The sequence below is a fragment of the Rhinolophus sinicus genome, linkage group LG17 (assembly GCF_036562045.2).
Source record: "Rhinolophus sinicus isolate RSC01 linkage group LG17, ASM3656204v1, whole genome shotgun sequence".
Taxonomy (NCBI): Eukaryota; Metazoa; Chordata; class Mammalia; order Chiroptera; family Rhinolophidae; genus Rhinolophus; species Rhinolophus sinicus.
Genome location: NC_133766.1, coordinates 14,816,500 through 14,841,407, shown reverse-complemented (window position 1 = coordinate 14,841,407; position 24,908 = coordinate 14,816,500). Strand labels below are relative to the sequence as shown.

At 37.2% G+C, this 24,908-nt stretch overlaps 1 protein-coding gene across 1 annotated transcript in view; it reads right to left on the bottom strand.

Annotated features, from left to right (window-relative positions):
• PLA2G4A (phospholipase A2 group IVA) overlaps positions 1-24,908 on the bottom strand; it is a 137,076-nt gene that overhangs the window by 33,955 nt on the left and 78,213 nt on the right. The window contains exons 8-10 of the mRNA XM_019738116.2: positions 11,166-11,302; positions 3,819-4,041; positions 2,949-3,063 (exon numbers count right to left, since the gene is read on the bottom strand). Coding sequence (XP_019593675.2) covers positions 2,949-3,063; positions 3,819-4,041; positions 11,166-11,302 — 475 coding nt within the window. The remainder of the gene's footprint in view (positions 1-2,948; positions 3,064-3,818; positions 4,042-11,165; positions 11,303-24,908) is intronic.

The window sequence follows — 24,908 nt, the reverse complement described above, 5'->3', positions numbered from 1 at the left end:
TTACAAAAATACAGTGATATTACTGCTTCCAGTTTCTTTCCTTTGAATCACCAAAAACACTCCTTAAATAATTGTATTCCCCTACCCCAAAGCATTCACTATTTCCCATTATCATTATCATTGAATAAAAGCATTTCTGTCTGGAATTCAAATCTTTCTATAGCTTGGCACTAATGGTTTTCCCAAATATACCACCTACTCGTCACCAGTTCATACCACGGCTAGTGTTTTTTTCCCACTATCTCCAAATCATACCTTTGGCTTCCCTTCTGCACATTTTCTCATACCGTTTTACACAAAGATGTGACTTTTCACCTACACTTGACAGATATTTCTAAGTTCAACCTGAATCCATGTTCCATCACCCTCATGAAGTCATTTTTATGACTATACCACATAGCTTTGATATCTTACACTTATGTTAGTTTTACACACTAAAACAGTAATACTCTACGTGCACAACTCATTAATTTTTCATATTTTATTTTTGTCTTGTTAATGGGATTGCAACTTTCTTGAGGAAGAGTACAGTAGTTTTACTCCGTTAGTGTCTGTCAAAGAACTTAACGTGATGGTGAATCCATAAGTTGTGCTCAGTAAATGCAATTTCCTAAAAAATGGAAAGTTTTAAATGAAAGTTTTAAATCTTATCAGCAATGTAGTGAAGTGGAGGCATCAAAAATATTGAACAGTTTAAATAACTAAAGTTTATTTGTTTAGTATCTCCAAAAGAGGAAAATGTTTAAAATTATTCTAAGAGGGAAGAAAAAACGTTCTCTGATATTGTCGAAGTAAAGTCGACAAAATTTCTATAAGCTAGTATGGTTCTTTGCCTTTTAAAAATATTAATTCAAATATTTCAAATTTTTCCCTTTGAATATGCATTTTAATCTAAATAAATTTCAAAGGCATAAAGTACAGGCATATCTCCACCCCTTTTTTTCCTCAATAACTCAAACTACTTGAATCTTCATAACACGCTTCTTTGAATATTTTATCTGGGTACAAGATCCACATAACTAATGTTTGATGGATTTGTCCAACTCTGTTGAAAGAAACTGCTTGAAGCTCCTTATCACAGAAGCTTAAAACCAAAGGGTAATAGAGCATCTCTCATCTCAGTAACAATATCGCAGTTACACAGATGGCCCAAATGAGGCATATACACATCTTATTCATTTTTAAGATCCAGACCTCTAACTTTTCTCATACAACTTTCAAAGAACACTATAATTTGCTAAGATCTATTGAAACTTCATTTGGGCCTGCCAATCTCCTTTATTTAGCAAAACACTCTGAGAAGAGTCTCATCCTTATTTAACAGATGAGGAAACTGAGACTAAAGTACATAGCAACATTCTGTTCTTTCTTGTGTATTTTTAAGAATTATTGCAAATTTTCCAAACAGATTATAACGTCTTACAGAAGAGGGACAATGGACTGTGGTGGGAGAAGGGAGTTCACACTTAGCCCTGGCATGTTACATTCAGTAATCAAAGTAGGCAATTTTTATTTTTATAAAAAGAACAAAGAATTTTTGAGACCATTCTCAGTTTTGCTACCTATTTCTATGTGGCTATATGCAAATCATTTAACCTTTCTGAGGTTTTGTGTTTTTCTTTTTTCAAGCAGAGCTGAAAACCTCTCCCTGCTTGGGTTGTCAATATAATTGACACTTCTTGAATAAATAAATTCCAGGCACACCACATTTTACAAACTATTCAAAATTATTGCCTGAGAGTAGTCCGTTGAGGAAAAAAGTGAGACTTGGTAAAACGCAAAAGGATTCTGGATACATTTGCTAACTGCATGCCATTCGTGATGTTTTAAGTTCATGGTGTGACTGATGTCTCTGAGATACTTTTCCTGAGAAAACAATGAACCTTACCAGCCACAGTCAGAAATGCTACTGCACATTGCAGAGTAGAATGGGCAGAGGCCCCCAGAAGTATGTCACATACCTTTTTTTAGTTTCAGGGATACAAAATAATGTAATAGACATTTATACCACTCACAAAGTGATGGTCCCCTTCCCCCAATCTACTACTCCTCTGACATCATAAATAGCTGTTTCAGTTCCATTAACTCTATTCCCTATGTTGTACTTCACATCCCGTGACCATATAAATAAAATTATAATTGACATTCAATATTATTCAGAGTCAGCTTCAGGGGTACAGCACAGTGGTCAGGCATCCACACTATCCATGAAGTGGTCTCCCTAATAAGACACCCTACAAAATCTTTACAACATTATTGATTATATTCCCCAAACTGGCTTTCATATCCCTGTGGCAATATTGTGGCCAACTACCAATTTGTACTTTCTAATCCCCTCATCATCTCCCCCATTCTCACCTGCCTCCCATCTAACAACCATCAGTTTTTTCTCTATATGTTATCTCTGAGACTTACTTTTAGAGCACAGAATGAGAAGTGAAGCTACAGAAGAAACAAGTGTTTACATCTGACATTTAACAAAATGAGGCATTTTATTCACCAGCTGCCACAAGTATAGACTAGTGCTATTTAGGTGCTGAATTATAAAAATCAGAATACTGCTTTGAAGGATAAACATATATCATGTTACCCAATTTAATACAAATATAAGCAGCAAGCAAAAGAATATGTGTTTCCTGGAAGCACTAGGCATACTATGTTGTTAAAAGTCTCCGAGAAATGAGGAATTAAAATTGAGTTATTGATTAAATTCATGATTTATTTTTTTATTTCCCTAATTTCAATGAAAATATATTAGTCATTAATTTTATGGAACATTTTCTATAACCAGAAAATCATCTCGCTTAATATTTTCTTATATTTTCAAATGATTTTATGTTTACATGAATATATTAAAATAAGGCATTGAAATTGCTTCCTTTAAAGAAAATAATTAGAAACCGCAGGTCACAGGTTCCAGAAAGTGTTCAGAAAAGGAAGTCACATACCTGCAAACATCAGTTCTGAAACATCGGGTTTGACATGCAGACAGGTGAAAAGAGGTAAAGGGCATTGAGCAGTATTGACTTTTTCCTTCAAACTACTTAAGGTAGTGTTCATTCTCTGTCCACAGAAGAAAGAAAGAAATGGTTTTAAATCTACAAACAGATATTGATAGAAAACTATTTTAAACAGTACTTCCAATCAAGACACTTCAATTTTTTTAAATAAAAGTACATCTTATTCTAGAAAACTCTGGGTCCTGAATAAACAACAAGAAGTAAGCTCTCTGGAAGTAATTGCCTTCACTCTAAAAACAACCATATCCTTGGGGACTGTGTCTACATTTGAAGTAGAGAACGATTTGGCAACGACAGAGCCCTGAAAGAATTTAGCCCCTAGATTTCCTGGCACAGACTCTATCTCCCCTGCTTTATCTTCAGATGAGATGTCACACCATGATCATGTGTCAGATGGGTGTGTTCCACGTGATTCAAGATTGTCTGACTCTTTCCGGGCAACCTCTATTTTTCCTCTACCCTTAAAATATTACTTGTATTTGTCTCCTAATCTAAAAAGATTGTCATTTGGGGGAATGGGCAGTTAAGGGTTAAAATGTGTATTTTTTTTTTTCCAAAGAAAAAGAATACGAAACACTTCCCTACACATTAAAACTGATACACAGTTAGAATGAATTAGTAAGCACTAGTTTGAAATGTAGCAGAGCTGTGTCTGGCATGGACTATGTGCTCAGTTTGATGGGATAAGTTGAATCAAGTGACTTTTACAACATAATTCATATTTTGTTTTATTTAAACCCTTATGATAATCATTGGTTTACTTGTATTAAAAGGATTGTAGATTGAGCCATAGCTTACATTGTGAATTAGTGTTTCTCCTATTAACATCCCAAATATATCAGTAAAGGTGACAGGTTGTCCAGACCTTTTCTTCTTCCATAAAGACTCAACATATCTTTTAATTTTCTGTGGTGTGAGAAGTAAAAGGGGGTTATAGCTAACATTTTTCATTAGCTCCTCATTAATCTCTTCTGGCCCTTTCTCTGGAAAATCAGGGTGAGAGTATAAGGTTGACATGTACCTGTAAAGAAAACACAAGATAATTAATTCATAAAGATAAAGGACATTACATAGTCTCCAAAGGAAGCAGGCACTCTCTGTCATAAGAAAAATAAAAAGTGGTAGAAACAGTTGGTTAACTTAATTTCCGCTTGATGATACTAACCCATTTAAGGAAAGAATGCACTGAGCAGAAAGGAGCTGGTCCACAAAGGAAGCTAAGTAAAGGAGAGGTCTCAAAGGATCCACTGGACTTTCCACGCAGTCCAGAGGAGACAATGCTCTACTGGGCCTATGGTCCACTTTCTATTCTCCAGGAATAGGTATCTTGTCAGAGTCTCAGAGACTAATGACACAACGCATTTAAGCCATGTAAGTAAACTGACTTATCTGGATATAATGCTAGTCAAGCAATCTGATCATTTGACTTTTGATGATGATTACCTATAGCTAGAAAATGTGCTGTATGAATTATTGTGAATACTGACAAATGTGGTTTTCGACTAGACAGACTCCCAAGCCTTATGAACTATAAGTCTCAGAATTTCTGAGCATACAAATCTGATGGTGAAATCCTGGAAAGGAACAGGACTTTAATGTAAATTCTTTCTGGTGAAGATTCTCGGCCATCAGCCATCTGGCCACTTGCAGGGATACTAGAAATCACTCTGTGCCTTGGCACTTGATATCTAGACAATAAACATTCAGTTACCACCCTCCTTCCTGTGAACCAATGTCCCTAGAATGATAGCTCTCATACTGAATATTAATTATTAGTTTACTTATGTGTCTCCCTTAAGTCGTGGCCTCCTACAGGGCAAACTTTGTTCATCTTTTTTAGCTTCAATGACTAGCAAATTCGTGGTATATGGCAGGACAGTTTTTTGAACTGTTGAACTGAGAGGACAAAATAAGGAAAGCAACACATGCTCCGACACTTCATCCAACCAAAGAGAAAAGAGCACATATTTTAATCTCCTGTTTCTTTGACATTCAAATCAAGATGCTGGACATAATGGTTTATCTGCCTTTCAGGGAGGGGAGAAAACTAACTCCTGTTGTGTCTCTGCTGTGTTCTAGGACTGTGTTGGTTAATTGTTTATAAGCAGTTGTCTTGAAGACTTGCAACAGCTTTTAACTCTTCCATTTTAAAGATGGGGAAAGAGAAGTTGCTGAATTTAAATATGTTCACAGTTCCCCAATAACAGAAGAACTAGAATTTAAAATTTTGTCCTCTCTCCTAATAGGCTTCATTTTAAAAAGTTTTTTTTTTTTAATTCGAGTTTATTGGGGTGACAATTGTTAGTAAAGTTACATAGACGTCAGGTGTACAATTCTGTATTACATCATCTATAAATCACATTGTGTGTTCACCACCCAGAGTCAGTTCTCCTTCCATCACCATGTATTTTATCCCCTTTTAAAAAATCTTTTATATAAGATTTCAGTTCTTAGAGACCAAACTATTCCCACTTCACATTAAATTAGGATGCTTATTGAATTCAGAGCTTTTTGGAGACAAATTGAGAATAATTCTAAGTTAACAAACAGAGAGTGATGGTAGACTTAAAATGGAACACATGCTCAGCAATTTTTTTTTTAAATTCTTAAAAGATCTTTATTACACAAGTTGGATTCCTAACATTTCCCACAAACATGTGCCAATGATAAATCAAATGCACTTACTCTAAAGTCCAGCCTGGTATTTTCACCAAATAGCTATAAAAAACATATCTTAGATTGTTTAGAGTTCATCTATTCCAAAGTCTACCACATGATTCATCCAAATCAACAAAGATCTGATTTTTCTGGACTTCATCATACTTTTCAATAAAAGCACACATTGGTGTAATGATATTGGTTTATATTTAAGGACATAATGAAAATAGGAAAATAAAACATCATTTTGACCCTCTAACTGGTCAGTTCTGGAACTCTTCGTTCTTTATGAGAATGTTTCATTCCTTATGAGAACACTAAGTTCTTTACTGATCTTAGTACCAAGAATAATTTCTACTGCCTTGGACCATTGACTTGCCGTTAATGTATTAAAAATGTATACAGAGGGTGACAAAAAATGAATACACATTTTAAAAGGAAAAACTGTATTAAAATTGTAATACTCAATATATACCAATAACAAAAGATGAATGTAATTCTGCAATTACAAGAGGTGCTCAAAGTAGTTACCGTCAGAGTCCAGACACTTCTGATTACGCTGAACCAAACATACGCTTGAGCAATGTTGACCAAAGAGTCCAGTTATATTTTTTTGGCACCCCTGGTATTAGGGAATTCTACATAGTTTGGATTTTGCCTTGAATTCTAGAATGCTGAAACCCAAGCCTGCGTCTCATGCTTCCCAAAGCACAAATTTTTAATCTAATGTCTAGTTACACATACATTTTTTACTTTTTTTCACTTCTATCTTTATGGTATGCAATCCAATTTTGCTTTATAACGAGACACATTAAATCCTTTCCTTAATGAAGCGGGGTGAAAATAAGGAAAAGAACCAAATGAACGCTTAATGTCAATAGAAATTCAATTTAGCCACAGAATGATTTTTTTAAAAAGGTAGGTGAAAAGGAAATGATATGATCGTGTTGCTATTGGAAGTTGTCATTTCTAGCTAACTGTCAGCAGGATGACGTAATTACTCAAACCTCATGTACATTTTTTAAGACTTCCCTTCTATGTTTAGGAAGTCTTTAAATGAATCAACTTATGATTCTATCAAGTACGTGTGCCCCATGGATTGCCTCCAGCAAGATCGGAAGGTTCTTCTCCTTCCTTCCTCCTAATGTTAGTTAGCCACTAGGTCTAGATTAAGAAAATCCTTTCTCTGGGTTGGGCAGATTGTTCAAAAACTAGGACTCTGTGCCACAGTTTCAGAGGTAGATCTTTTTAAGAGGCCAAAATGTGTTTGGATGTCAGCCCAATTCTCTCTTTTTGTTCCATGGAAAATGATTGCAGTCCATTTCTGCTCTCTAAAAGTTGAAGTAAACTCATAAACTCACTCATTTACTCTTTCCCCTTTCTCTATCTCTTTCTTCCCCTCTTACAGAGCAGCTAGCTTGAGGAAACCAGCCCTACTGAGAAAAAGACCTAAATACCTCAACCACCGGCATTGGTGTAGTGCTCTATGCTCGTTCAACTTTATGAACCCATATTCCTTAGAATTCACTAGTGTGAGTTGGACAGATTTTTCATGATATCCTTGTGGTGACATCCAAAGCTTAGGTTTTGACTTTGTTGATAGCTAAAAATGAACTAGCAGGCAATAGGCCAGTTTTCCTTAAATAGCTTTCCTTGCTTGCTTTCTTTCCTTGGTTGCGCCAAGGCAGAATTAAGTATTACTGGCTTCTATGGACACACTACCATCTAAAGCACACAAACATTACCCCAATTTGCAATTCTAGAATTAGGTCTTAATTTTCACCTCTTTCCAATAAGTGACTTCCAATTATACGAATCCTGAAACCCTAAAGAAATCCCTAGATGAATTGTTCCCCTCAAAATGCAGTTATTTATGCAAGTCTGCCTTTAGTCATTAAAAAAGTAATAAGTGCGAAAGATTCATTAGTGAAAAGACACGTGTAGTCCCCACCTCAAACAAGATATTTTCTCTAACATACATCTTGTTCCTTTAGCCTGTAACCTCTTACGTGACAATTTCTGTTAAAATTGTTTCTTTTCTCAATATTCCAGGAATTCTTCAGACTGAAACTGAAAGTTCTCATTCTTGAATTTCATTTTTGTCAGTTTAATGAATCGGGCCCAAATGTCTATAGATGTGGAACCGCCCTCATTTCTCTTTAGATGTGAATACCATACCAACACGGCATTCAATCAACATCCCATAGCCTCTTATGATACTATAAATGAATAGCTACTGAGGAAAAGAGCTGAGCTGAGTAAGAGAACAAAGGATTACTGACATGATTCTCTTAGTTCACTCACGTCAGTTCCCCTTGTTGGCTAATACATATATTTAATGCATAACAAGTATCATCCAAAAATAATTTCAGAAGTAATTATCACAAAGGTAGCAGCAGTTACAAGGGAAGCTTTTGCTCTACATAAAATTCTGTTTTGTGATTGCAGAAAACTTTTTGGGAGGTCCAGGGCTTCTCCAGATAGCTCCGCATTACCTCATTTGTGCCAAGTAATGGTCATGTATCAGCACAACAGAAAACTTACACAACACAGAGTGTAATTTGTTTTTCCAAGTCTTTCCGAATTCCTTTCTTTGAACTTTTTACCTCCTCACTCATAGTTTTCAAGAGAGAATTGTTAATGTGAATCATCCTGACCACCTTTTCTTCCGTCTCAGGAAGTGTCTCATCTTTCCATGGTTAACAACGTCACTTGTGCTTTTTATCTTGTCCTGTCCTATCTTTGCCTGAATCTTTTTCTATCCATGATACATCTATTCCTTTATCTTCCATCTATCTGTTTACACTATTTTCCCCACCTCAGACTTATACAAAAATGCTCAAGTATCTTAAGTTCTGAAAACAAAACAAAATCCCTTCCCTGGTTTCAAATTGCTCCGCTCTACTCAGTGTATTTCCCCACCTTTCTTCCTTTCACCTTCTACTTACTTTTCATTCACAGTTTCATGATCAAAAGTACCATTTATTTACTACATCTAACGATTCTTGCTAAAACCACTAAAGAGCTCCAAATCCAGTTCTAAGTTGAGCTTATCATAGATTTTTACTCTATTAAAATACCCACTAGTTCTTCAAGCACTATTCATCCTTGACCTCTGGAACACATATTTCAGTTGCCTCTCTTCTCTGATGGCTACTTTGTGTTGTCTGTTAAGGTTATCTTCCCATTAACTTTTGGAATATTCTAGAGTTTCATGAATTAAAGTATTGGTGGTAATAACTGAAGTGGTACAAGTTTGTGAAATTAAGAAGTGAGGATGCATACATGTAATAGAACAAAAGGGAGGTCCTAGAAGAAAGTCTACATTGAGGAGAAAAGTAATGGAAGTAGTGAAGACAATATGGAGGAGATAGCAATCAAAAGGCAAAGTGAAGGGATTTGAAAGCGGGACAAGCCAATGGATGACATGTCTCAATCCCCAACCTCATCCTTCCTGACGCCCCACAACAGTCAAGAAGAATAAGACCTTCCTTTTGAACTTATATTTGGAAGTTAGGTGGTCTGTGTATGAACACAGATCGATTGTAAGGATTTTAGGAGTGAGTGACTTTTAAGGAAATGGAATAAATAAAACAAGACTAATCTTTGAGGAAATTACATATGGAAGGATAGAGCAGAAGTTTATGTATCTATGAATGTGTGGCGTGTAATATTTAAAATTCTCTTAATTACATTTCGCAGGACTTGTTTTCAGAACCCTGATAGGAGAATGTAAGACGTTGCCCTAAATTTATAACCAAAGCAATGACTAAATCTCTAAGCCCAAACACACACTCTTCTACCTCTAAATCAGCACTGAAGGCTTGGTCTGTTTATTAGATGAGTTTAAGACACTAAGCTCCTTGCAACATATTAGTCAGTGATGGACCACAGGGATCTAGCAAATAGTGAACACAGAGAAAGAAAGCCACCTGAAGAATAACAAAATGCTTGAGTAGGCGAATTAATCTAAGGGTCCAGTTTTCCCCCTGATATTACTCATTAAACAGACAAGTGCTTGCTCTTCCGTCAAGCAAAATAATAATATTGGGCTACCTCCTTCTTTCAAAAGAGATAAATCATTTTGAGGATACATACCAAAAAAGTGACAACCATGGTTCTAGGTTTTTGTTTTTAGCTAAAGAATCTGGTTCAAAATATTTAAGAAACTATGTATTTGTTAAATGTAAAGCTCTATATAGAATAAATAGCTGTTCAGGAGAAGGTTATGGTTTAGTTGAAAGAGTCCTAGGACAGGAGATCAAAATCCTGGATTTCCAGCACCATATATTTGATCCCTTTCACCCTCATCTACCACTCCCCTCCCCACTTACTCTTTGGTAACCACTGAACTATTGCTTGTGTCTATGAGTTTTGTTTCTTCATTTGTTTGCCTTGTTCTTTTGTTGTTTTCAGTGATATATAGATGATGTGTTACAGAATTGTACATCTGAAACCAGTGTAACTTTACTAACAATTGTCACCCCCATAAGCTTTAATAAAATTTTTTTTTAAAAATCCTGGATTTATGTGCCGGTTCTGCTAGTAACCTTGGACAAATCACTTGCTTCTGAGTCAAATGTTCTTTCGTTGAAAAATGAAAAAAGCTAATGTCCATCTCACAGGATCAGAAGGCACAGAAATATTAATATGCTAGACATATATAGTACAATATTGTGATGGATGAACTTTAACATGGCTGAGTGACTAAAAAGCCTTTTAAGCCAAAGTCAGACATATTGTAATGAGGTGATACTCTTATTCGAGACATCTAAGCAAGGACTAATGTTTGATGTTCGATGTGCTTATGTGAGGTAGGCAAACCCAAAAGACTGTAGTATCTTCATTGAAAATGTTTTCTAAGTATATTTGTGAAAAGACAAATCTACAGTGTACAAATATTATACATTCAGATGTTTTTACTCTCTATCCAAGTTTAGCTGAGCTTAAATACATTCAAAGGATTAATTTCACAATTAGCTAGATACAAATGAGTGAAATGTATTGCATTTCTGCATTCAATAGTTGTTTTCCCTCTTATATATACTAGGGTACCTTGCATTTCATTCTATTTGCCCTAAAAAACACTATGAATACCTAGTGAATCATGTAGACTTAGACATGATCAGTGAAAGATTGCAAATCAACAAATTATAGGAAGATTAAAATAATTATAGGTGGAGTAGTTTATTCCATTTCTGTAATATTTATACAGATTTCAATTAATCTATTTTTAATTTAATATTTAACTATATTTTAAGTTGCCAATGGGCTTAAAGACAGTAAATGTATAACAAGGGTCATCATTAGGTATGAATTTGCCTTAAAAAAAACATGTTTAAGAAGCAAATTATTGCATCAAGCTGGTACATTTCAGTAATTTAATGTTCAAGTTTTCAAACCTCACCCCTTCCCTCCCTAATGTTCCAGGTAAATAAATGTTAAACATTTAGTATGACAAAACTATGATTTAAAATGTATACTAACCATGTGGAGCCAGAAAGACCAGCAATGTAGGTGGCACAATCTAAAATCCCCAATTCGTACAGGGCCTTCATCACACCGGAGAATCCAACCATGGCTCGGAAACCCCCACCTGAGCCCAGTATGGCCACCACAGGCACCTGGAATGATGAAACACAGAGATCATTTGTAAAGTAAAATCACAAAATATATTTTCCCTTAGTTACAATTTTTATGTTGTATGTTCACCATTTGGTAATAAAGAATTAAGTTCACTCCTACCTCGACAATGTCTTTTAAAAAGAAGAAAATAGTATTTCATATAAGAAAATCAAGAATTAACATCTATTAGAAAGCAGGCATTATAAAAATGACCAAATAGTTATATTTGATAATAATAACAAGAACAACAAAAACAACCCTCTATATTTATTCTACTCTTTGCAGTTTTTAGCTTGCTTGCAGGTGCCCTTTTTTTTTTTAAATTCGATCCATTCAAAAATCCTGAGCAAAAATTTTTGTCCATTTTTTAGATGCAAGTTCTGAAATGATAACATTACTTGCAAATGATCCATTAGCTGGTAATCCGTAGTTAAGTACCTTTTTTTCTTGGCCCAGAATTCTTATTGCTCCTTTATGTTGACTCAGTTCAAAATATATGCTATTATTCAAGCCATAAAAAAGAACGTAACGGACTTAACAGGACCTACAAAATTTATTTTTTTATTCTTTAATTCAGTCAATAAATCTAATCAAGTGGTCTCTATATTTCTGGCATCATGGGTGGATCTGGACAATCTAGTTTATTTAAGTGAGGCAGAAATATAATAATTACAACAACAATAAAAATAGGGATGGATATTTGTTGAGCTCTTACTACCTGATAGGAACTGTTCTTAGTATGTTACCAAAACTGTCTCATTTAATCTTCACAAAATCCCTATGAGTTTTCCATTTTACGGATGAGGAAACCAAAGCACTTGGAACCAAGACCTTGGGAACTTGTTCAGGGTGATGCAACTAATAAGTAGAAGAGTCGGAAGTCAAACTCCAGGCTCCTGTGTCCAGGCTCAAGCTTGTATGCCTTACTGAAATAAAGTGCTACAGGCTAGGAGTACCTGGGCTGCAGAGGTGTCGTCAATTCCAATTAGAGGAATTAGAGTGGTAGAGAAAGCTTCACAGACAAAGAAGAAACCTGAGCTTACTTTTAAAGATGCACAGTGTTTCAATAGGAAGGGATGAGGGCAGGGAAGGAGGCTGTTTTGGAAACGGTAGCAGCACGGCCGTAAGGTTTTCACAGCAAAATGGAGAAGCATAAGCTACTGCAACATAACTAAAACACAAGAGTGTTTGGAGAGGGAGAGATTGCCAGTTTCTTTGTGGCCCTGAACCATTATTGTTGAAGAGACCTGGTTGCTATTCTCTATTCTAGGGCAGCAGTTCTGAAAGTGTGCATAGCTTTCAAGGGGTCCCCAAAGTCAAAACTATTTTCATAATAACACTAAGTCACACACTTCATATACTTGTAAAAATGTAAAGCATTACTGCTCTTCTCACCTTATCTTTGCTTTGGAAAATAGTTATTTTCATAAAATATTATTTATATTAATCTGAAATCAACTTATTTAAAACAAATATATATTTTAATATATTTTCTCCATTTTAGTTTTTAATGCAGTAAATATTTATAGATATAACCCATATAAGCATAATTTCTTAGAAGTGTTTGATATTTTTTAAGCGTGTAAAGGATTTCTGAGAGCAAAACATTTGGTGACCACTGCCCTAGTATATCAGAGACATGGTGAGTGCAATTGAACATCTGTCAGGAAAATCCTGAGCCTGTTGAGGACAAAGCAGTGGGGAGATAAGGACGGGAATAGGAAAGAGGGAGCAGGTGGATGGGAATATTTACTGGACAGACATATTGTATGTCATATTGCTGGGGAGTAGGGTATGATTTGTTTGACATTGTTTTCCAATAGTAACAATTCTCAAGGAAGAAATTATACAGGGAAGACTGAACAATTTATGGAGCAAAAGAGATTAGATCATGAAGCCATTCAAAACTTTATAGCAGATGAAGCAAACAAAGAAATCCACATGGTTGGAAGAGCAGCAGCTGAACTGAGGGGATGCTGTGACTGGAGTATCAGCTTTGAGTTATATCAAAATAGTCATATCGTTATCAGATTTTATTTTCTATACTAGTGAAAAACAAATCGAATTTTCAGAACACACATGCAAACCGCAGAGTGCACGTGCGTAGATGAGTTAAAATACTTTTGACAGTTCTATTCTAGCTCTAATAAACCCAGTACAGCTTAGAAAGAGATCAAGGTACATAGAATCAAGGTACATTTACAGGGAGAATCGCTAACATGTGGTGACCAATCAGATGCTAGGAGTAAAAGAGGAAAGAGTGTGGTCAGACTGTTGGGGTTTCTAGCTTTGCTCATAGCAGATGATGTCATCATTACCCAGGAGAAGGATCCTACAGCACGAAACCAGGCTGAGGGGGAAAGGCTGCACTCAGGGTCAGAAATGCAGAATACACAACACGAATGCACCGTGTTCTAAGCACTTGCCCCTTGACCCTGGGTGTCCACTCACCAATGTGATAAATACCTCTATTTATGAAATCATTACTTTAGAACTCGAAGAACCAAAATGCGTATAGAGCTCTTAATACACGGAAAGGGAATCTGTAGAGGTGAGGTCTTATTGGAAGTAAGACAGTGAATGGCAGGACACCTAGAACTAATTTGCTAAACCAGGGCTCTTCTCTAACATGAAGTGCCCTCAAATTAAAGGACACTCGCCATCAAATTCGATGTGAATTGGAGACCTTACTCATGAAAACACACTCTACCAGTTCTGTGCAATGGAATAATTTAAATGGCTTTGAATATATATAAATATATATATGGACAGAAAGCTCTAAAACAGGTTTAAAATTGTAAATAAAATAAAATATATAAGCTCCTACAAACTTGTCTAGAAGGGGCAGAAAAAGATAGGAAGCTAAAGTTGGGTTATAAAGTGAATGGAGGACAGTTTAGTATTAATTGCAAGAATAGTTGCATGGAAGCCAAATAAATTAGAAAAAGGAGGGATTTGAATTAGGCCTTGAAAGAAGAGTTAAATTTATAGGCAATGTAACAACAACAAGAGTAATAGTAATAATAATAACCATTTATCGTTGCTATGTGCCAAGCATTGGGCCTCCAGTCAGGCCAGCACAGGCATAAGCAGGAAAGGGTATGTGATTTGGGGAGCAAACAACCAGGCTTCTTATTGTAGCAGGAGTATACTTGGGAGTTGGGAAAAATAAAAGTATGAAGGGCTTTTAAGAGGAAAAAAATATCAGGGTTGATATTGTAGGAAGAACATTGTTTATACTAAAAAATCAATTAGTGGCATTTGAGTCTGTTGATTTGGTTATTTGCAACATTACATTATTGAAAATAACATTAAACCCAACATAAATCAGACAGAGTGAAAAAATTCTTAGTAACAGATTACACTGTCCGTTTCAACACACAATGTATAACCTGCATTGTTGTTCAAAGGAAGATTAATAAGAGAAGTTGGAAAATTTAATATGAGACCTTTTCTAAATCTGAGAAAACAATTCCCAGATGTCCTTTCTATATGCCAGTAGCCCAACATATACTTATTTTATTTTTTTTTAAGATTTTATTGGGGAAGGGAAATAGGATTTTTATTGGGGAACAGTTTGTACTTCCAGGACTTTTTTCCAAGTCAAGTTACTGTCCTTTCAGTCTTAGTTGTGGAAGGTGCAGGTCAGCTCCAGGTCCACTTGCCATTGCCAGTTGCAGGGGGCGCAGCCCACCATCCCTTGTGGGAGTCAAACTGGCAACCTTGTTGAGAGGACGCTCTCCAACCAACTGAGCCATCCAGGAGGCAGCTCAGCTCCAGGTGCCGTGTTCAATCTTAGTTGCATGGGGCGGAGCCCACCATCCCTTGCGGGACTCGAGGAGTTGAACTGGCAACCTTGTGGTTGAGAGCCCACTGGCCCATGTGGGAATTGAACCGGCAGCATTCAGATTTAGGAGCACGGAGCTCCAACCACCTGAGCCACCGGGCCGGCCCCACCAACATGTACTTATGGATGATCATTTAATGTGTTAGGAATTTTCTGAAAATAGCCACTTACTAGTAAAACTGGAATTCATGTGTTACATATATCCCATTGCTTTCATTATTGCTTTGCAGTAATTCTTAGGGCTTTCAGGTAAGATTTTTAAGTCCGATATTTTGGGTTGCTCGCAGGTAAAAGAAAATGTCATGCATTTGTACATTAAAAATTGAATAATCAAATAATTACCACCTTCATTTATTGCACACAAAGTAATCTGTATGTACCATATCATTTAATTTTCACAACTGTATGAGATAAATATTATTACCTCCATTTTAAGGAAAAAGTAATTAAACACAAAGAAGACCCTTTTTCCATTGTTGCAAAGCTAGAAAGTGGTATTCAGTGGATTCAAACTGGATAAAGAAGATGTAAGTCTCCAAAGCTTTTAATTCACTATGCTCCACTCTGTCTCTGAAAGCTTTCCTTACAACTAACTTTGTGACTTGAGGCAGAGAAAATCCTCTCTGGACTCAGTTTACTTACATGTAAAATATTGGGTAGAATTAATGAACTAGAAGTTTGTTTGCTACTAATAACATTCTAAATTCTAAAACTCATACAGAATGTGAGTTATAAAACTACAGAATTGCAAATTTTTATTAACTATAAAAAAAGGAAAGGGGAATTAGACTGATCTAGAAAATGCTGTGTGCCTGGCACTAGCGTAGGCTCTTTCACTCAATTTGTTCATCTTCACAGCCCTCAAAAGGAGATCATTATTATTTCCATTTTTCAGATGAGAAAGTATTCAGCACACACATAATACTTGCCCACATAGAGATAACTAATAAGTAGCAGAACCAAATGTGAAGTGACGTGTCGCTGACACCATAATTTGTGCTTTCCTTTCTTTTTTTTCAGAACAAAAGCAGTAATCTTTATTGAGAGAAATACTTGGTATTTTGCTAAATTTTGTTTCAGATTCATGTATCACTTCAGATGATATCAGTACAGCATTACACAATAAAGGAAGGCTAAATCTGAATGTCTTAATAGTCTTGGTCATTCTGATATACCTATCAAAAATGTAAGTGGGGAGTTATAAGGTGCAGCTGTTCATCCTGGCTCTAAACCTAAAAGAATCAAACAAATAAACATTGAGAAATTTTAGGTTATATTTAGACTTAATAGCACCAGTATTTGTGTATAGATGATATTAGTGACTGTTTCTCATACTTCTCTCACATGATCACAGGAAATGAATTTGCATTTACGAATAACCCTTCTAGCTTTGATTATTTTGGAACATGGACTTACGGAGATTATTAATTCCCACCTCCTCCCCTTGCAAAAGAAAATTCTGAAATGCTAAAATTTTTTTTTACATTTTCATAGATTTTATAAGCTTTTGTAAGATTTCATAAGATTTTCATAGATACAAACTTTTGTCTCCTTGGCTTATATATTAGTCAAAGTTTTCCAGAGAAACAGAACCAATGGGGGTGGGGGGAGAGAGAGAGAGAGAGAGAGATTGATTTATTATAAGAAATTGGCTCGTGTGATTATTGTTGGCAAGTCCAAACCTGCATATGGGCCAGTAGGCTCTAGACCCAGGAGAGTCCATCAGGCAGTTCTAGTTCAAAGGCTAGCAGGCAGAGGCCCAGGAGAGCCAATGGTGCAGATGAGATCCAAACGCAGCCTGTTGCAGATTTCCCTCTTGCTTGGAAGATTGGCCATTTTGTTCCATTTAGGCCTTCACTGTGGATGGGGCCCATGCACATTAGTGATGGCAATCTGCTTACTCAAATGTCACTGTTTACTCATCAAAAAACATCTTCCAAGTTGATATATAAAATTAATCATTACAAGTCTACCCCTTCTTAATTTGGCACCCATGTATATCTCTTTAATCCATAATCTCCAAATAAAGACAGTAACAAATTCATATTTCCAGTCTACATGATACAACTAGTTTGTGTATAACTGGAAATACACTAATCCTGTCCCCAGAGGAGGATGCAAATTCCTTGAATGATTTTATTCTCCTCAATATCTCATACTTTAAATATGACTCTATTTTTGTGTTTCTGAGTGGGTACACACACATATACATGCACGTACACACACATAAACATATTCATAACGAACTAGGGAAGACATACTCATGACAACCATAGTTCTCATTTCAGTACATGGTCACCTGGTCGTAGCTGGTATGTATAACTACCTTCTTCCACTATTCATTCTGTGTTCCCTGTGCCTTCAAAAAGCACCTCAGCTGGTCATGGTCATTTGCCTAGTGGGTAACCTAACCTTCATTTCTGAAAGGTCTGGAATGGAGAAAAGGCCAGATGTGTAATTACACAGAGACACGTGGTCTGTGGCCAATGGTTTGGCCAAATGGTTAGGGACCTTTATGGAACATGATTAGAAAATTAGTGAGAAAGATGTCTCTCTGAATGGAGGACAAATGTGAATATATTTGCGTCCTATGTCAATGTCCACCAAAGGGTAGTCCTTCCTGGACTGGGCTCTCGTAGTTTCCAACTGACTTTGCTCAGAGGGCCTGATAATACTAAGAGACACCATAGGGGATCTCTTGTATTTCAGACATTCTCCTCCTTACCTCCATCACGGAGTAATAGTCCAACTTTTCTTTGGTAGTCAAGATCAGTCACCCCAGCCAGCAAGGCAGCCCCCTTCTTTGCCTTGATTCGGAGGCATGAGGAGCCCAAAGTGGCCAGGTAGCAGCCTTAACTGCCAGTTCAATAGAATCACTGTTCCATTGCAGGTGGGAGCATCCTCCCTTTGGAACTACAACCTCTAAGCCAGCAGAGTATACAGTCCTGCAGACAGGGAACAACCGCTTTGCTAGTGGGTCACTAGGGGTAATAGTAAGTGGTGCCACTGCCACTTCCACTCCTTGATCCTGGACCCATAAATCCTAGGGTGCTGACTCAGAGCATATGCAGCCTCCTGGAGAACCTTGCCCCAACCTTGGAAGGTACTGCTACCTAGCTAGCACTATAACTGAGTCTTCAAAAGACTATTCCACGGTTCTATCAAGAGAACATGGCAAGACTGGTGAATTCTATCACATGGGCCCATCGCTATAATTCACTTGCTGTGAGGTTAGTTGCTTGATTAGAAGCAATGCTGTGTGGAATATTGTGACAGACTATAAGGCATTTTATAAGTCCACAGATAATAGTTTGGCAGAAGCTTTGAGTGCAGGGAAAGCAAACTGTATCCAGAATAACTAGCCATTCAGGTAAAACAAACAAACAAAAAACATTCAGTCTGCCACCAGGTAAGCTGGCTGAATGCCCCAGGGAATAGTGACCTATTGGGGAATCAGTGTTGGCATTTGCTGCTGGCAAACTGGGCGCTCAGCAGCGGCTGTAGCCACGTCAGCCTTGGTGAGTGGAAGTCCGTGTTGCTGAACCTAAACATAACTTCCAGCCCTGCCATGGTGGTCACTTTTTCTATGACCCTATTCGGCAATGATGGTGAGCTGGTGAAAGAAACTCATGGGTATCCACAAAATGGGTCATCCTGTCCACTTGATTATTATAATCCTTCTCTGCTGAGGCCACCCTCTGGTGGACATTGACATAGGACACAAATATATTCACATTTGTCCTCCATTCAGAGAGGACAATTTTCTAATCGCATTTCTTCAAGGTCCCTAACCATACGGCCAAACCATTGGCCACAGACCATGACTCTGTATGTAATTATACATCTGACCATTTCTCCATTCCAGCGACATGAAGAACCAGGATAAACTCCTTGAACTTTTGCCCCCTGGTAAGATTTGTCTTCACCACTGTCCTTCAAGGATGTCCCAGATAGGGCTGCAGTCCTGCAGCTGTCCATTTGCAGATGGTGCCTGAATATTGTGTAGAACCATCTGTAACCAAGGCCCAAGTTTTCTCTCCACTGTCAACTGACCCCCGGGGTCTCTCCCATGAGGCTATAAGTCAGGCTGGCAGAAAGAAGGTAGCGTAACAGCAGTGGGCACCGTGGGCCACTTCCTCACAGAACTCACTTGAGTCCTCAGGACCTGTTCGGACCAATCTCACATAGTACACCACTTCCATTTGAGGATGGCCTGCATCCGTGCACACCCAACTTATGGCTTGGCAGGCCAAACAAGACCCAGTTCATGAGGATCAGCTCAAGTCACATGATGACAGGTCTCCAATGGTTAAGTCTTCAGTCTCTACCAAGGCCCAGTAGCAGACCAGAAGCTGTTTTACAAAAGGGCCGTAGTTATCCACAGAGGATGGCAGGACCTTGCATCACAGTCCTAAGAGCCTTTGCTGCAGTTCACCTGTGAGAGCCTACCACAGACTGCAGACAGCTTCCCTGTCTGCCGCTGGCACTCCACGCACCGATGGAGCTGAGTGGTCATAAGGCCCAAGTGGCAGAGCCCCCTGCATAGTAAGTGGCACCTGCTGCAGAGCCTTCTCTTGTTCTGGGCCCCATTTAAAACTGGCAGATTTTGGGGTCACTTGGGAAATGGAACAGAGCAGCACACCAGGCACTGTGCCTCTTGTTTTTTTGGTTTGTAGGAGAGTACAGATGCAACAACATTTCCTTTCTTCCAGTAGTGATATCTTGACATACCCCACACCACTAGATCCCTAGACATTTCACTGAGTTTTGCTGGATTTATTGTCCACTGTCTGACATGCAAATGTCTTACCAATAAGTCTACCTACTTCTCGCTGGCTAGATCCAATCAGCAGAATGTTATTCACATAATGGGGTAGTGTGATATCTTGTGAACGGAAAAATCAATCAAGATCCCTACAAACTGAATTATGACATGGGCTGGAGAGTTTATATATTCCTGAGGTAGGGAGTGAAACTGAAAGCAAATTACTTCTGGTGGTCTTTATTAACAGGGATGAAGACAAAAGCATTTGCCAGATCAATAGCTGTATACCAGGAACCATGGGAATGTGGTAATTTGCTCAAGCAACGAACTACGTCTGACACAGCAGCTGCAATGGGAGTCACTGCCTGATTAAATTTATGATGACCCACTGTCATTCTACAAGATCCATTTGTCTTCTGCACAGGCCAACTAGGCAGGTTGGATAGGGATGTGAGTGGAATTACCATTCTGGCATCTTTCAAGTCCTTAATGGTGCCACACATTTCTATAACCTCTCCTGGGAGGCTGGGAGGGTTTCAGTTTGTTATTTTCCTACATAGAGGTAGAGCTAGTGGCTTCCGCTTGGCTTTTCCCACCTTATTAGCCCTCATTCCATAGCTCATGGAACCAATGTGGGGAATCTGCCAGCTGCTGAATATATCTATCTCAATTATGCATTCTGGAATTGGGAAAATAACAAAGGATGGGTCCAGAGACTCATTAGGCCTACTGTGGCAGGGACGGGGCTGAAACCCCATTTATCACCTGACCTTCAGGAGCCCCTTCTCTGACATGTGGCCCACAGAGTCATTTTAGATCTCCTAAATGGATATTGGTTCAGAGCCAGTGTCCAGTAGTTCCCAAAAGGTCTCATGATTTCCTTTTCCCCAGTGTACAGTTATCCTGGTCAAATGCTGTAAGTACCTTTTAGAAAAGCTGGGAGAAAGATTACCAGCATAAATTTTTGGCAGTATACCGGGTCCTTCCTCAAGGGGACCCAACCTCCTCTTCATTCCAGGGGTTCTGCATCTGTAATCTGGCTCAAGTCTGGGAATTGAGGGGTCATGTCTCTCTTTATCTCTCTCTTTTTTACAAATTATATATATATATTATCAGACATTGGCTCACAGGATTATGGAGACCAACACATCCAAATCTGCAGTACAGGGTAGCAGTCTCCAGACCCAGGAGAGTTAATAATGCAGGTCTAACCTGAAGGCCAGCAGACAGAGACCCAGGAGAAATGATGGTACAGACAAAGTCTAATTCTGCTGAGAATTCCCTCGCTCAGGGAAGCTGACCTTTTTGTCCTATTCAGGCCTTCAACTGATTAGATAGGGCCCACCCATGTTACGGAAGGCAATCTGTTTATTCCAAATTCAAGGATTTGAATGTTAATCACATCTAAAATCACTCTCCAAATTGACACATAAAATTAGCCATAAGTGCCCCATTTCATGTTTTAAAGAGGCAAGAGAAAACTATACAACCACGTCTATGCTACCACTAACAAGTCTTAAAACGATGCTCAAAAATTATGAAAAATACAGAGCAAATTTTTGCCTGGTAAATTATTCATTTAACAAAAACTTTTCACTTGATAAGTGGGAAAAAGGAGATTCTCAATATATAACACTAATGATATTATATAAAAATTCATTTCAAAATGAAGTATTCAGTAAAATATTGACCTAAAATATTTACTTACAATACTTTCTAATATACCTAGTCAAGTTGATCAAATGATGTTTTAAATTTCTAAGAGAGTTTGTCATTTTATTGATTAGCACGAAAGGGGACAGTGAGTCAAACAAGTTGAGAAGCATTAACATTTTCTATGCCAGTTCCTCATTAGTATCATAGGTAGGTGGTTATAATCATTTGAATTGTTATGTGTTTGGCTTTTGTTGTTGCTTTTAGGAATTATCACTAATAAATTATTCTTTTATCTCTTCTCATTGATAAGATCAGGCAAATAAAGAATGACGATATCACGAAGCCCACATTATTGGAATATACTTCTATGTCCTCTTTCTAATTTGCTCCAAATCATCAACATATCCCTGCCAGTTTGGAGAAAAACCTGGTACAAATGTAAAACTAGAACCATTTCTTCCTATGTTTCTGCTGAGAGTCAGTTTTCCGAAGTGCCAACTACTGCCACATTCCAAAGCACAGAGCTAGAACATCTGAACGTATCTGCAAGGAGATGGCCAAGACCTAGATTGGCAACCCTCAACTAACCACATTTCACCCACTTATAAAAGGGGTTGGAGATGCTGAGTTGAAAATTAAATTCTCTAAATGTAAAAGAGCATAAAAAAAGTAGCATTGATTTTTTTAACTATTAAATATCATAGTGATTGCATTAAAACTGTTTAGGATTTAGACTGCTTGTTTGTACATCTTAGGACTTTACATATTATTTTGATTAGAGAATAAAAACAAAGATGGAAATTATTGAGTCTAATATTTTGCCAGTGCATCTTCACAGTCTCACCAATACCTTACAAAGTGATCACCACAAGTCTAATAACCATCTTTCACCATACAAAGTTATTGCAATATCACTCACTATATTTCCTATCTTGTGCATTATTACATCCCATGACTTTGTTTTATAACTGGAAGTTTGTACCTCTTAATCTCCTTCAACATTTTTGCCCCCTCTCGTCAACCCCTCCTCTCTGGCAAGCGTCAGTTTGTTCTCTGTATCTATGAGTCTGTTTCTGTTTTGTTTTGTTTGTTTGTTTTAGATTCCACATATAAGTGAAATCATATGGTATTTGTCTTTCTCTGACTTATTTCACTAAGCATAATACCTTCTAGGTCCATCTGTGTTGTCACAAATGGCAAGATTTGATTCTTTTTTATGGTTAAGTAATATTGCATTTTATATATATATATATATATATATATATATATATATATATATATATATATAATATTATACATATAATGCAATATTATATATATGCAATATATGTATATATATATACATATAATATCTTCTTTATATATAATATCTTCTTTATTCATTCATCTATCAATGGACACATGTCTTGGCGATTGTAAATAATGCTGCAATGAACATAGGGGTGCATATATCTTTTTCACATCAGTGTTTTCATTTTCTTCAGCTAAATACCCAGAAGTAGAATTGCTAAATTGTATGGTAGTTTGAGTTTTAATTGTTTGAGGGACTGCCATACTATTTTCCGAAGTGGTTGAACCAATTTACAGTAGTACCAACAGTGCATGAGGATTCCCTTTTCTTCACATCCTGCCAACACTTGTTATTTTTTTGTCTTTTTGATAATAGCCATTCTGACATATATGAGGTGATATCTTATTGTGGTTTTGATTTCCGTTTCCCTAATGATTAGTGATGTTGAGCATCTCTTCGTGTGTCTATTGGCCATTTGTATGTCTTCTTTGGAGACATGTGTATTCATGTCCTCTGCTCATTTTTTTTTATTGGATTATTTGTCTTTTTGAGGTTGAGTTGTATGAGTTTTTTTTGTTGTTGATATTAATCTCATCTCTGATATATAATTTCAAATGTCTTCTTCCATTTAATAAACTACCTGTTTGTTTTGATGATTTACTTCACTATGGAAAAACTCATTAGTTTGAAGTAGTTCCAGTCATTTATTTTTGTTTTTGTTGCCCTTGACCAAGGAGACATATCCAAAAAATATTGTTAAGACCTGTCAAAGAGTATACTTCCCTTTTTTTTCTTCTGGAATTTTATGGTTTCAGGTCTTACATTTAAGCCTTTAATACATTTAGAGTTCATTTCTGTATATAGGGTAAGAACATGGTCCAGTTTTTTTTTTTTTTTTTGCATGTATCTTTCCAGTTTTCCCAACACAATTTATTGAACAGACTGCCTTTACTCCACTGCATATTCTTGCCTCCTTTGTCACATATTAATTGACCATATAGCCATGGATTTATTTCTGAGTTCTCTATTCTGTTCCATTGATCTTTGTGTCTGTTTTTGTGCTAGTACCATACTGTTTTGATTACCATAGCTTCACAGTATAATGTGACATTAGGGAGTGTGATACCTCCAACTTTTTCTTTCTCAAGATTGCCTTGGCTATTCGGTGTCTTTTGTGGTTCCATATAAATTTCAGGATTCTAAATTCTAGGTCTGAGAAAGCTTCAGGTCCTAAATTGGATGCTGTCTATTGAACACTGGGAAGAAGACAGTCACGGTGCCTACAGTGAAAATTGAATAGTGCTGTTCTTTGCTTGACAAGCTACCACAACTGCCCACTCTACCTTAAAGAGGCTGTTCAGCCAGTACTGAATAGAAAGTGAAGGTCTTGGCAGGGAGCAAGGGGACTAGGAGCTTAACACACTCCTGGCCAAGGAATGTGTTATGGGAATGGGTGGTGCTGAATATATCTAAACTGTTTTTTTTCTACCAAGAGAAAACAGTCTAGACCCAAACCAAAACAATAACAACGAAAGTTTTAATTCTAGGAATGACTTCCAAAAACATGAATTTAATACGTTTGAAGAACATGCCAGAGAAAAGCATAATTACCTCATTCACCATCTGTTGCAAAAGAGCCAATTTCTATAAATATTAGGCCAAATTGTATCTTCCCAGGAAGACTCCTTTCCACAAAACATGGAGTCACGAGGGGTTGTGACAGCAACTTTCCTTTTGAAAAGGAATAGCTAAGGACAAAGGCCAGCTGGACTTCTGCACCAGTGCGTCCCACACACATTTCTAATCGAACAGTTCAAACTGGAATCTTTTCTTCCAAACCTTCTCCTCAACCCGTACTTCCTCCTAACACCTGACACTGATGTTCCTCAGCTTTGAGCCCCTAATCTCTCTTTTAGGTAATTTATCCCCTGCAACGCAGTGCCAAGCCACTGCCTAAATCTGTGTCCTGACTCATCCAACAAAACATCAACCATGGAGTGGTACCTACGCCAGGTGCTGGGAATATAAAGCTGAATAATATAGACA